Source organism: Alligator sinensis, unplaced genomic scaffold (genome assembly GCF_000455745.1).
Source record: "Alligator sinensis unplaced genomic scaffold, ASM45574v1 scaffold596_1, whole genome shotgun sequence".
Lineage (NCBI taxonomy): Eukaryota > Metazoa > Chordata > Crocodylia > Alligatoridae > Alligator > Alligator sinensis.
This window is the reverse complement of record NW_005841967.1, coordinates 3,001,351-3,014,555: the sequence shown is the minus strand read 5'-3', so window position 1 is coordinate 3,014,555 and position 13,205 is coordinate 3,001,351. Positions and strand designations below refer to the sequence as shown.

Sequence of the window (13,205 nt, the reverse complement as noted above, 5' to 3'; positions counted from 1 at the left end):
ACTGCCTCTGCAGAGATGGGGGGCGGGGCACATTCCCTTTGGGCTTCTGCCATTGTGTGCCCAGCAGCCCAGGGGCCCCACTCACCTTCCTCCTGGCTGGGCCGCGCTGTCCATCCCTCACTGTGAGGGCCTCAATCTGGCCCCTGCCCCTTCCCTCCCCGACAGACTGACCTGCTGGGCTAGGGGTGGGGTGGGGTAGGGTGGGGAGGGGAGTATGTGGGTGCATGCATGCACACCCCTCCCCCCCCCCAGCCCAGGATTGGCCAAAAGAGTCTCTGCAATCAAACTGTCAGTCATGATGGACCAGTTGGGGACCACTGGTTTAGATTATGGTTGTAAGGGATTGTTTGCAGAGGGATGATACTGCCTCGGGCAGGGGGTTGGACAAGATGACCTCTGGAAGTCCCTTTGAGCACTACTTCTCTCTGACTATGAGAGAGTTAGACAAGGTAATAGGCAAGGTTCCACTCCTCCTCTCTTCCAATCTGCAATATTTTAGCAAAATGTCCCACAAACACATGCATAAAACTGGTCCAGATAGCCAGTTCTTCTCACGTTCTCTCACTTTCTTGCCATCTCTAAGTGCAGTCGTCCGAACTACAAATGGTTGTTTAAAGTACTCATTCTTATGAAAAATTAGAGTAACTTGCAATATTTAGAAAACTGGGACTGGCCCATTTCAGACAGATTTAAGAGGTCTAGCTGTTCCTGGACTTTGAGATGTAGGGGAAGTTGGAACTCCAGGAAGGGGTGGAATCTACCTCCTTCTTGCTAGGAGTAACCTCTCATTAAAGACAAACATTTCTAAGGTGATTTTAGTCCCCAGCCTTCCCCTGGACTCCCAAGTTCCAACAAAAAGGAAGGTTAGATCAGCAGCTCAGGCCACAGTTTCAAAAGAAAAGTATGATACTGGGCCAAAAGCACAAAGCATCAGAGAAATGGGTTCTAACAGTACAGTGGAATGGAAGATTGTAAGGCAGCTAGGAGGAGTGACATAACTTTATGGAATTAAGTAGAAACAGTGGGCTTCAACAGTGAAAGGACAGTATTTTCAATCAAAAGGGGTAAGAAAGGGTCTGAGCTGATGAGAAGCAGATGAATTTTTGGTTAACAACTTCAGAGAAAATCTGTGAAATCAAACCCCACAAAAAACTTTTGTCTTTAGAAAAATTATTAGACCAGGACAATCATTACATTCAAAATAATGAACATTTCTACAAAAAGTGTAGTGTAGTCAGCAGTAGACCAAAACTAGTATAAATATCTGTTGCAAGTATTTTCTTAATATCCAAGTGAAAAAGCTTGTAGCCAGAAGTCATAAAACAAGGATTCCACTCTAGGGGGCGAAGATGGTAGCTAGATTAAGTTTTATAACAGTTTAACAAACTCATATACAGTATAATACAGGTATGCAGTTGTGACCCATACACTGCTGTAGATGACCTTCATTTTGACTATTATACAAGCAAATCCCTTTAGTTATTGCTTTTTGGTATCTCTCAGAGGATCTGGCACTTAGGAAAACAAATTTCAACAACTGAACTTTACAAGTAATATGCAGCATCTCTGTCTCTTCAGATGGATTTAAAGTTAAAATGCAGGTTTGTTCATATATTCTTCCATTGTCTGCAAGAAAAAGCAATCAAGGTGTTACAGATTCATAAAGTACAACCAAAAGTCACTCTAATTCTGCTCCTGTTGAATATGATTGGATTTTGGTATGATGTACATATTACAACTGTTAATGGACTAATCCAAAAACCACTATACATGTAATTTGCTCTTTGCCTATCTAGCTGGCCATTAGTATATGTCATGAATGAAAACTAGCCTACACAGAAAAGGTGGCTAGAAAGAAGAGCTTATTCCTATGGTATTTCTCTGATTATTTGCCTCTGCCTTACCTCTTAACAAGTGAAAAAAGTCTATAGATTTCACTGCTGATCTAAGGTTTCTTATATTTCTATACCCATGGGCCACAATAAACTCATTTAACTATTTCTCTCGTACTAAGGTAATCTTGAAAGTGGAGTCACTCTATAACATTCACCATTTCTTACTATCCTTGGCTCACTTGGATAAATTACATGAAAAGATTCCTGCAGGTTTCTAAAGAAAGGTCCCATACTTACTCCTCATGGGAACAACAATAAAGTCTATTTATGGACAAAAATAGAGGTTTCCAGCACATACGTATTCTGATTTTAATATCAGTACAGTAAAAGCTGTGTTAACTGGCATTTTACTAACCAGAATATTCCATTAACTGGAATTTCCAATATCTCCCAATACAAATCTTCACTTTAGCAACCGGAAACTTTGCCGAGTCTATCCAGCATGCACATCAAGTATTTCTGTTGTTTACACTAGTTAGTGACGCTGCTGAAAGAGGAGGTGCCTGGAGTTTGCAGGGGAGGGGAAAGGGATCTGCATAGGGCAGGGTGGGCTAGGGCCAGTATAATTGTCAGATAACTGGAATTTTTAAGATAACCAGCACCCCCTCTTACCCCGCTCATGCCAGATAACAAAGCTTTTATTGTATATAGGTAGGGTGACCATACATCCTAGTTTGTCCAGGACAGTCCCAGATTTTGTAGGCTATCCCAGCAGGTTGGCAAAAATTCAAGCAGAAGAAGTCACAGGGTGCAGTCTGGCAGGGAGGCATGGTGGGCAGGCAGGCACTGCTGCTTCCTCCCATACTTGCCCAGTCTAGTTGCTCCTGAGCTAGGCTGGACTGGGTACTGCTCCTGCCTCAGGCAGGGATCAGCCAGGGCAGGGCAGGGTTGGGGGAGAGCACTGCTGTGAGCATGGGCTGCTCGCATGTATGCATGCGTGCCCCCCAAACACGGTTTCCTGGGCAGTTGCCCATGTCACCCACCCCCAAGGCTAGCACTGTGCAGCAGACATGCTCACCCTGCCAAATTCTTCTCAGTGTCAAGAGAGAGCATCCTTTTCCACTATAAAAACACTAAGAAAAGAATTTGGCAGGGTGAACTTGTCTGCTACAGTGCCAGCCTTAGAGGGATGGGCAACCAGCCAGGGCACCATGGTCAGGAGGCACCACACACACGAGCCACGTGCACTCACAAGAGTGCTCTCTCCCCACCCTGCCTTGGGCAGGAGGAGAAGTGCCCAGTGCAGCCTGCCCCCCAACCTCCAGCTGCTGGTCAGGAGGCAGGCTGGGTACATGAGAGCGGGATGTGGTGCCTGCTCCAGCAGTGCCTGCCCGCCTGGCATACCATGCTGCTCCACCTCACCACCAGACTGCAGCAGCACTGCTAACGTTGTGGGGTGCAAAGGAATACAGCATCTCAGATTTCCTTAAAAATATTATGGTCACCTTATTGATGAAAGAATAAAAAAAAAAGATGACAAAGATATTTTGGCATCTACCTTGGTGCCAAACAAATGTTTACATCATAAAACAAAGTCTTAATACAGGTTCTAATAATTAGTAAATATGAATTAATAACCACTATATTTCAAAGAAAGTAGTGGCAGCATATACATTTTTAATACCCAGTTAACAGAATGCAGTATGGTTGAATGAAAAAAGTTACAAAATGTTGCCACCTTTCTCAAATACATTGCTATACTGTGCGATACCCAATAATCAAATACTAAGGTGTTTTTCTACTGTGTTTTAAACTCCTGTCAAACAAGAAACCTGTGTGAAACTGAAGCATGCATCTTGTCTGCTGGTGCCTTACCTCTTGTAACATGTCAGAATCTTCTATAGCTTTTACTGCAGATTTCTTTGAAGTCTCTTGTATCTCTCCACCCAGAATAAATTCATCAAGAATAAAATAAGCCTTTTCAAAATTAAAGATAATATCCAGCTCACACACCTGGTGGAGCAAAATACATATTTAGGCAAAATTTTACAGCATTATGAATCAGATTGCTAAGAGCTGTTACACTGTCAAACCTATTTGAAATATGCACCATGTAGCAAAGAGTAACATTTAAAAAAAAACAAAAACCCTACACTACCCCCTCATCCCCAGAATACTAGGTATACATTTTCACCATTCACACAGAAAGAATTACTTCATTTGTGCAGACAACATAGATATTGGATGGGGGAGAGGTGGGGGAAAGAGAGAGAGAAAGAAAAAAAAAAAAAATCAACATTTATAACAAATGTTTTAAATACTTGTCTAGCACTGTAGTCACACTGTGCGTGTCACAGAGTAAGACACATTCCCTGTCCCAAAGACATTATAATCTCTGACAGACAAAACAAGGAGACAATGTAAAACATAGCTCAACGGTTAGTTACTTTTTGAATCATCCTTTAACTAGAGAGCAAATAGAAAATATTCACAGAAGTGGGCCTCCTGCAGGTCATATTTAAAAGAACTCAGCAAGAGAGAATTAAAAAAAATGCTGTTTTTAAATTCTTTTTTTTTTTTTCACTTTTTTCCCCAAACATCTATTAAATGTTACCTCTGGGAAGAGCTGCAGAAAACAAAATTGGTTTTTTTTGAGGAAGGGCTTATAATGGAAAGCTATCTCCTTATAATAGCCTTGGCACTATTTTTCTGTCTGATCCTGCTGATATACTTCACATGGGAGGCACATATGCAGTCAAAGGGGAAAGCAGGCGGATGGAAAGGTAGGACAAGAGCAGCTATAGATATTTGCATTCCTTGTTATATGACAAAGAACTAAAGTGAACAACATATCCTGAGTAACTGAAGAAAGAAAAAGAAACTTACATTTCCAAAATACCTATCCAGTAGCTCTACATAACGATGAACAACTTCTAGTGCCAGCAGCTCATTATCTCGGTCTTCTATTGCACAGCAAAAATATAAACTAGCATACCTACGAACACAGAAGGGAAAATAGGAAAGTGATTAATGTTGGCTTAGAAAATGATATTTAAGAGGTTTGTTCTTTGGGAATTGGCTTACAGGTATATGTATATGCATTAGAAAGGTTTAGGATGGGCAGATGGGCATCAGTTTCTAAACTGATTTCTAAAAAGCCTGGGTTTCATGCACAGCCCTGGAAGCAGACAGGCTATCTAACACAAGGCCAACAGATATACATACAATCTGAGAAAGAGGAGGCATGTACCACACTGTTCCATAACACAAGGTGAGGGTGGCACCAGCTAACAAGACCCCAGAGCAGGGGTGGGCAAGTCCTGGTTTTGCAGGAACAGACTAAATTAGAAGGCCCAGAAAGTCCAAATTAGCATATATGCACCTGATGAGTTACATGGACGTGTAACAAACACAGAAAGACCAACCAGCAACAGCCACAGATCAAGAGTCATCAGGAAGGAAGGACAATACAAAAGAAGGACTTTGAAGCAGCAAAGGGTTCCTCCCCATCCCTCTTCCTCCTCCTCCTCCTCCCCAAGTGGGGTCCCTGAGGCCACCATGGACAGAGGGCACACCACCAGTTCATCTCATCCACACCACGGGAGGAGGGGAGGGGAGGGGTGTAGGCTTCAGCATCCCACTGCCAGGCTGCTGACATCCAAGAGAGAGTCTAAGAGGTAAGACTGCATCCTGGTCAGATGTACTTTGACTCTGATGACAGCCCTAGGATTTGGTAGATATATAGAATTGCTTGATTGTTTGTGTTATTTCTTTTCTGTTATCACTGTGTATCGATAAGTTTGCCTACAACCATGACCTTTCCATTCGATAGGTCTGAGGGTGGATTCCCGCCCCCCTCCTAGAACAAGGTATACAAGTCCTAAATCCAGAGTCAACAGTTTCTAAAGCCCAAAGTGCATTGCAGTGCATTGCTCTGCACTCAGTCACAACAGTTAGATATAATGCAATTCATTTCCCTGCATGTGCATACCTATTCTCTATAGTAACTGTTAAGGTTTCTCTTTTTCACATAGGACCTGTAGGGAGACCTCTTTGGGTCCATCTACACTGTAGCAGAGGCATGTAACCAGAAACATGGGTGGTAGAGGGTGTACTAAAGCCCAAGGCCATTGGTGCACTCCAGACTCAGATGCTCACTAAACTGTTCTAGGCTCATCCTCAGAACTCTTCCTCTGAGGCCTGCCAGAGATTAACAGCTCAGGAATGGGCCTAAAGCAGGAGTGTCCAACTCATCAGGCCCAGAGAGCTGGTTGAGTAGCATGAGGCCACCCCGTGGGGGCCTGACTAGGCAAAAACTGGCCCTGCATGCTAGATCCAGCACACAGGGCTGTGAGTGCCCTGGATTGGTCCAGTGTGCTGCTTGCCACACTTGTGCGCATGGCATGGAGGGCCAGATCCAGCACTGGAATTGACACTGTGCCATGGGGAGCGCACACAAAATCCACAGTGCATGGGTCCAGCGTGGGTCTAGTCTAAGACTCACAGGCAGGCACAGAGGGCTGAATGATAGGACTTCACAGGCTAGATCTAGCCAGCAGGCCTTCTGACATCCTTGACCCTTGATTTGTAGGACCATGGTCTGATGGGGAAGGGAGTACAAAAAGAGTGGTCATTTCTCAAGGAAGTGATCCTTGGAATACAAAGGAAGTCCATTCTTTTTTATAAAAAAGGCAGCAAAAGGGCTGGGAGACCCCCTTGGCTCAATAGGGAAGACATGGACCTTATATTGAAAAGAGAAGCTTATAAGGGATGGAAATCAGAAATTACCACCAAAGAGGAGTACACAGCAATAGCCCGCACCTGTAGGGAGTGGATTAGAAAAGCAAAGGCAAAGGCAAAAACCAAAGTCAAATGGGCAACTGGAACCAAAGATAACAAAAAGTCCTTCTTTAGAGATGTAAGCATTTTGTAATCTTTAGAAATAAATTAAACAAAAATTATATTAATAATCATTTTTGAAAAAGAGGGTAGGAAGATTTACTGAATACATTCTCAAACATTTACATTGGAATGCTGCCCTTACACCACCAAAAAGACCAACGGTAAATAACATCTGCATGAATACTATGACAACCCTATTGTAGACTACAAGTTGGTAGACTGTGGAATGATTTAATGTTTTTTATTAAAAATAAAAGGAATAAAAAATAATACTTGAGAAAATATAGTCTCCTAGAAGTTTAAAAGGATATGATGTGAGCACTTGAGAAAATGGATTATAAATTAACTCAAGCTGATCAACTATCTTATTTATTGAAAATTTTAATATTTAGTTAATCCACTTCTGGGTTAAACAATCCAACCGATCATTAATCTCAGCATAACAGTTGGAGCTTCAGTTCAGAGCAATATGCAACTAGGTCTATCCCTCTTCAGCAAAATGCTTAAACATGTGCTTATATTTTGTGCTTTGCTAGATACAGGTGGCCTACTGAGTTAAAGCTTTCTTTTCTCTATAGTGACTAAGCAGGAATTGATAATCAGGCAACTAACTAGGAAGACACAAGAAACAAGTTTCAGGTTGGTAAATGCTTCAAAGACAATTTGGCAGAATGCAAGAGGCTTCTCAGTATACCATGGATAGCCTCGAATAAACACTGACAAAGCATAGGGTGCTTCTAAATAAGGATACCTTTTAATTAAGAAGATTAAATTACAGGAGGAGACTCTGTGTCTAACTCAAGTGTGAAAACTTAATTCAAGATTTTACTACCCTTTTTCCTCTATGGTAAATGAAAGTATTTTTTTCCCCAACTGCATTTCACCTTATCAGCTTCTCCACTAGGGAAAGGCAGGTTGCTTTAGTTTATTTAGAATCAAGTTGTCTTGTTCCTAGTTTTAGGTTCTTAACTGAAGCATTTTTAAAAATTCCTGCCATCAACTGTTTCTCTTGTGCTGCCTCCTAACAGTGTTTACAACATTAATGTAAATGTGTGTTTATATCTATTCTTATAAAACTACTCACACCTTTTGTAAACAAGCTTCAGGTCTTTCCAGTCAACAAAACTGCTCATCTTTTGATTGCGAGCCAGAATAATCTGAACAATTTCCCGTATGATCTTTTTCTTCTCTTTGTCAGGTAGTGTAGCATACCACTTCTGAAGTCTTAGCTTCCCTTGTCGGCTGAACAGCAGTATAAAGTGTATCTAGAGTAAATAGAAAAAAAACACAGTAATGCCAGTTCATACATAATTTCCCACTGAATGGTGCTTCACCTGCCATCACTACTAATAGAGAATATGGAAACTAACAAAAAACCATTCATTGCTACCAGGCATAAGGCACCTAAGCTTTCAAGTACTTCTTCTATACTGTACTCACCTAAAAGTCTTCCCTAGTAAAACTCATTCCTCCAGTAAGCAAGTGACGGTTCAATCAGATGCACAATTAGTTCATCCAGAGTTGTTAAAGACTATTCCAAATTACACCTGGTCAGGATATTTTTTTTTTTAAGTTTTTTTAATGAAAATGTTGATTTGTCAAAACACAAATGTGGAAGGGTTTTATTGCATTTTATCTTAAACAGAAAAAGGTACAAGTTTCAATTAAACTGGGTTTGGGAAGCTTCCTACAATCCATGTTAGATGATAAATCTATTCTCCTTCAGTTTGTGGCCATTATTTCTGGTAACCCCAAGGGACACCCTAATAAACAGTGTCCCCTACTCCCTGCTGACACCCTCGATGAATTTGTAGACAGCCACAAGACTGTGTCTCAGCCTTCTCTTGCGGAAGCTGAAGAGATTCAGGTCCCTCAGTCAGTCTTCATAGGGTCTTACCTATTAAGGAACTCAGCTGGAATACAAACGATCAGGTCTAAGTCTTTGCTCTTCCAAACTTGGAGTGGAGATTTCCAGTCGGATTTCCCAGATGGCTACTCTAACCACTGGGTCACAGAGTCCTCCCTCTCTCTCGACCACGTATCTATACAAAGTGGAACAGGGGAGCTTGAGAGACAAACTGACTCTTGCTCAGGGTCTTCCAGCAAACATGGTAAACATCCTTATCTACAAAATATGAATTTTAGTGTGAACTATAGATCAAGAAGTGGAAAGCTTACTGTCTAAGCCCCTGCCAAACTACTCCATGCAGGTGCATGTTCTGTGACTGTGAAGATCAGCCTGCCCTGGCCCTGTGCAGCTCTGCCTGTGAAAAGCCTTTAGTATTTGCTAGGACGCTGTCTGCAGCATGAAGATCAAGCATTTTCAGTGTTTGGGTCCAATCCCCATAAGTGCTGAATACCTTTCAACTCCTATTTAATGAAGTTTCTTGTCTGTGATTAACATAGAATTAAAGTTACCCTGAATTGCCTTGTGTCCTTCCAGACTTTTGAGTTTAGAGATCTGGAAACCTCTGAAAAACTGAATTGTAGAGTTAAAGCATAGGCCAGTGACAAAACATAGCTGCCAGGTCCTTCTTTCCCAACATCCTGTGTCACACCATGGCAGACAGTGAATGCTGAAAGGGAAAGTGAACAGAATGTGACCCAGATGTTTCCCCTGTTCCTGTCCCACTTGTAGACTCCAGCAAGTCCAGATATACTGTGTCAACTGTAATCACCCTGATCTACCTGTTGATTGTTACCTTTACTCTGCCCTCCTTGGAGCTGACAGCACCCTCCAAAAATTAGCTCACCCAGCTACATTTACTGTTTTACATACAACCGCACTGACTCATAGGAGAATTGATTCAAAGAGCAGCTTGACAAAACTGTGCCTATGATACAAGGAGATGAGGGGAGAGGAGGGGAGGGTTTCCCTTCTGCAAGCAAACAGAGGGAAGAGGCATGCGTATACTTCTGGTGATGCATCATGCCTCATTTCAGTGCTGAGCTGTGAAGGGAGTATCAGGTAGGGGTCTTGGTACCATGGGGACTGCCAGCAGTGAGATGGCAGACTAGCCTCTCTAGATTGAAACATGGTAGGTGGTAGTACAGTGTTAAGTAGAATCCTGTGGGCAAGAGCCAGTGGGCTGTCAAGTAGGGTGAAGGGCAGGGGGTAAAATATAGCAAATGTGGGGTTATTCCTGGGACATATTCCTCAGCATTTTGACCATGGAAATGTTCCTGTTTAGTACTGTTCAGTATCTGTACTGTTCAGTACAGCTCTCCTAAACTCTAGTTTGGTCATCACAACAGGAAAACATTAAATTGTCATGTGCCCCACCTGCAAAGCGCAAGTATGCGAGTTATGGGGCCACTGAGTTGCTGATCAAAGAAAGTCGAGTTAAAGTTGTTTTGGAACATACCTGAAGTCTTCATTTCATAATATTTAGACTGAAGGCACGCAGAAAGCAGGGCACGTGGCACACATGAGTAGCTTGTTCACAGATGCATAAGCTTTCATCAGTGACATCCTACTTTGTCAGAAGCATCTAATGCTTTAAGCCTTTCTGAGCAAGTTATTCCCGGGGTGCCACCCTGCCCTGATGTCTGCCTCATTTTCAGATGTCACTAGAACATTCTGGAAGGGCATGGCACGCCACAGAGCAGCCCTACCTCTGCATTAACATTTTTCTGGTAAGAGAATTTCCTTGGAGTGGAGGGGTGGGGGGTGAAAGAGGGGAAAATTAAACAGGAAGTGCTTGTTGGGAAGTTTGCCTGTCATTTAGGCAGTTGTTCTCATGTAGGTTTGTAATTCCACGTGATTATTCACTACATAATGACAGTAAGACCTAGCATGCACATAGTATTATTTGTCAGCATGTCTCAAAGCAATTAACATCAAGATTACAAAGAAATGAATGGACTCACCACAAAATCCCCTTAGTGAGATAGTGGTAAAGCTGAAATAGAGCTGCAGAGCTCAGTGCTCCCTCCACTAGGCTATATAGCTTCTCTGCGATTTCCAAGTGTTTCTCCCCCTCCTGGTTGTAGGAGCTTGGGGGCAACAGTCATACTCTGAAGGGTTGGGAGTGTGCAGATGCAAACAGGGGCAGTAGGAGAAGTTGCAGATATGGTCTATGTCAAAAAATCATGATCTAGTTGTGGATAGGACAGTCATAGTAATTAAATACATACCCACAAACTCCATGCCCCAAGACATGCATCCTAACTTTTCCAAATCACCCTCCCCTTTATAGATTTCATAGACATCAGGGCTGGAAGGGACCTCGGAAGATCATCGAGTCCAGCCCCCCGCCCAAAGGGCAGGAAGTCAGCTGGGGTCATAGGATCCCAGCAAGATAAGCATCCAGTTTCATCTTGAAGGTGTTCAATGAAGGCGCTTGAACCACCTCCGGTGGCAGGCTGTTCCAGACCTTGGGGGCTCGGACAGTAAAGTTCTTCCTTATGTCCAGCCTGAAACGGTCTTGTAGTAGTTTGTGACCATTCGACCTCGTCATCCCTTGGGGCGCTCTGGTGAACAAACGTTCCCCCAGATGCTGGTGGTCACCCCTGATAAACTTGTAGGTGGCCATCAGATCACCCCTGAGCCTGCGCTTTTTCAGGCTAAAGAGCCCCAGGGCTCTCAGCCTGTCATCGTAGGGTCTGCTTCCCTGACCTCTGATCATGCGCGTGGCTCTTCTCTGGACTCTCTCAAGCTTCTCCACATCCTTTCTGAATTGTGGAGCCCAAAACTGGACACAGTACTCCAGCTGCGGCCTCACTAAGGCCGAGTACAGGGGGAGAATGACGTCCCGGGATTTGCTTGAGAAGCATCTATGGATGCAAGCCAGCGTTTTGGTCGCTTTACTAGCCGCCGCATCGCATTGCAGGCTCATGTTCATCTTGTGGTCAATGATGACCCCCAAGTCTCTTTCTTCCATAGTGCTAGCCAACATAGCACTGCCGAGCCTATAAGGATGCTGCGGGTTTTTTTTCCCCAACGTGGAGAACCTTGCATTTATCGGCGTTGAACATCATCAGATTCTCGTCCGCCCACTTGCTGAGCCTGTCCAGGTCAGCCTGGATAACCTGCCTGTCTTCTGGTGTGGATGCTTTGCCCCAAAGTTTGGTGTCATCAGCGAACTTGGCCAGTCCACTTCTGACTCCAGTGTCCACATCATTAATGAAGATGTTGAACAGTATGGGTCCAAGGACAGAGCCTTGGGGGACCCCACTGGTCACAGGACACCACGATGAGTGACTTCCATCGATTACTACCCTCTGGGTCCGACCCCGGAGCCAATTTTCCAGCCAGCGGATTGTGGAGGACCCAAGGCGACAATTGGCCAGTTTCTCCAAGAGGTGATCATGGGACACCAGATCGAAGGCTTTTTTGAAGTCAAGATATATGACATCAATCTCTTCTCCCTTGTCCAGGTGATAGGTCACCTGGTCGTAGAAGGAAATGAGATTGGTCAAGCAAGACCCACCCGCAACAAACCCGTGCTGGCTATCCCTTAAGATGTTGGCGTCGGCCAGTCCATTAATGTACCATTAATATTATGAAATCCATTAACAAGTAAAAGGTCACACTGTCTCATACCTGGTTTACTATATGTGTACATATCAGAGGTATCCAGCTTTTTAGAGAGTCACATACCTCCTTTGTACATCCAAGACATACACCAAGCCAGGCCCTTTGTCCCTCATTGTGTCCTCCCAGTCCTTCTCCCTCCCCCCATTTTGTCCAGGACACCAAAGCCATAGCATGGACCCACCTATATGGCTTTCCTTCTGAAGTGCTGCTTCATTTGGTGTATCATGGCTTTCAGAGGCATGATCTTGTATTGTGTTCAAGACTACCCCCTTATGTGTGGGGTCACAGAGAAGGGATGAAACACCACCCCCGCTCTCCAGGAGCATGCCCTCCATAACATGTGTACAGGAAAGTAGAGTTCAGGACTGTCAGGCCCTGCTCTCTATTTGCTTTACCACCTACACACACTTCCATGTCCACATCCTTCTTACTCACCCTCAAAGTCCTTTCCTCTTCCAAATTTCCCACTCCTTTTATTGCTTCTCATAATCAGTCCCCTACCCCTTGCCACAGCCCTAGCCCATTCCCCATCATATTCTCATCCCAGTCTTCTACCCCCAATACTCCTTCACCGTCAACAAGCATTCATGTGTAGTTATGTGCTTTAGGAAAATAGTGCGAGTGCTTTACGAATGTTCCGCTAGACTTGGATGATATTCCCGCACCTCCCCAAAACACTCCCCATCCCTGATAGAAGCAGTTTTCACTAAACCATTGCCATTTTCATACCAAGAGTAGGCTTCAGACTTGCATTATCAAAGTATAGGTCAAATTGAATGCCCACAACATACATCTCCATACCAATCAGACCATATGAAATTAGACTGGCTGGAAATGAATTTTGCCTAGTATTTCTACACGAGTGTGCATGCATGCACACACAGAGCAATCTTTTCAGTATGCACCAATTCAGGGAGCCAACCTACTGT

The 13,205-nt window shown here is 43.6% G+C and overlaps 1 protein-coding gene across 1 annotated transcript; it reads right to left on the bottom strand.

Annotated features, from left to right (window-relative positions):
• Window positions 1-1,153: 1,153 nt before the first annotated feature.
• AP1S3 (adaptor related protein complex 1 subunit sigma 3) lies at window positions 1,154-12,989 on the bottom strand. Its single transcript, XM_025200412.1, has 6 exons — window positions 12,458-12,989; window positions 9,156-9,313; window positions 7,824-8,002; window positions 4,722-4,830; window positions 3,711-3,848; window positions 1,154-1,626 (listed from the first exon to the last, which is right to left on the bottom strand). The coding sequence occupies exons 1-6, from the start codon at window positions 12,609-12,611 to the stop codon at window positions 1,591-1,593; spliced, it is 774 nt and encodes a 257-aa protein (XP_025056197.1). The 5' UTR covers window positions 12,612-12,989; the 3' UTR covers window positions 1,154-1,590.
• Window positions 12,990-13,205: the final 216 nt, after the last annotated feature.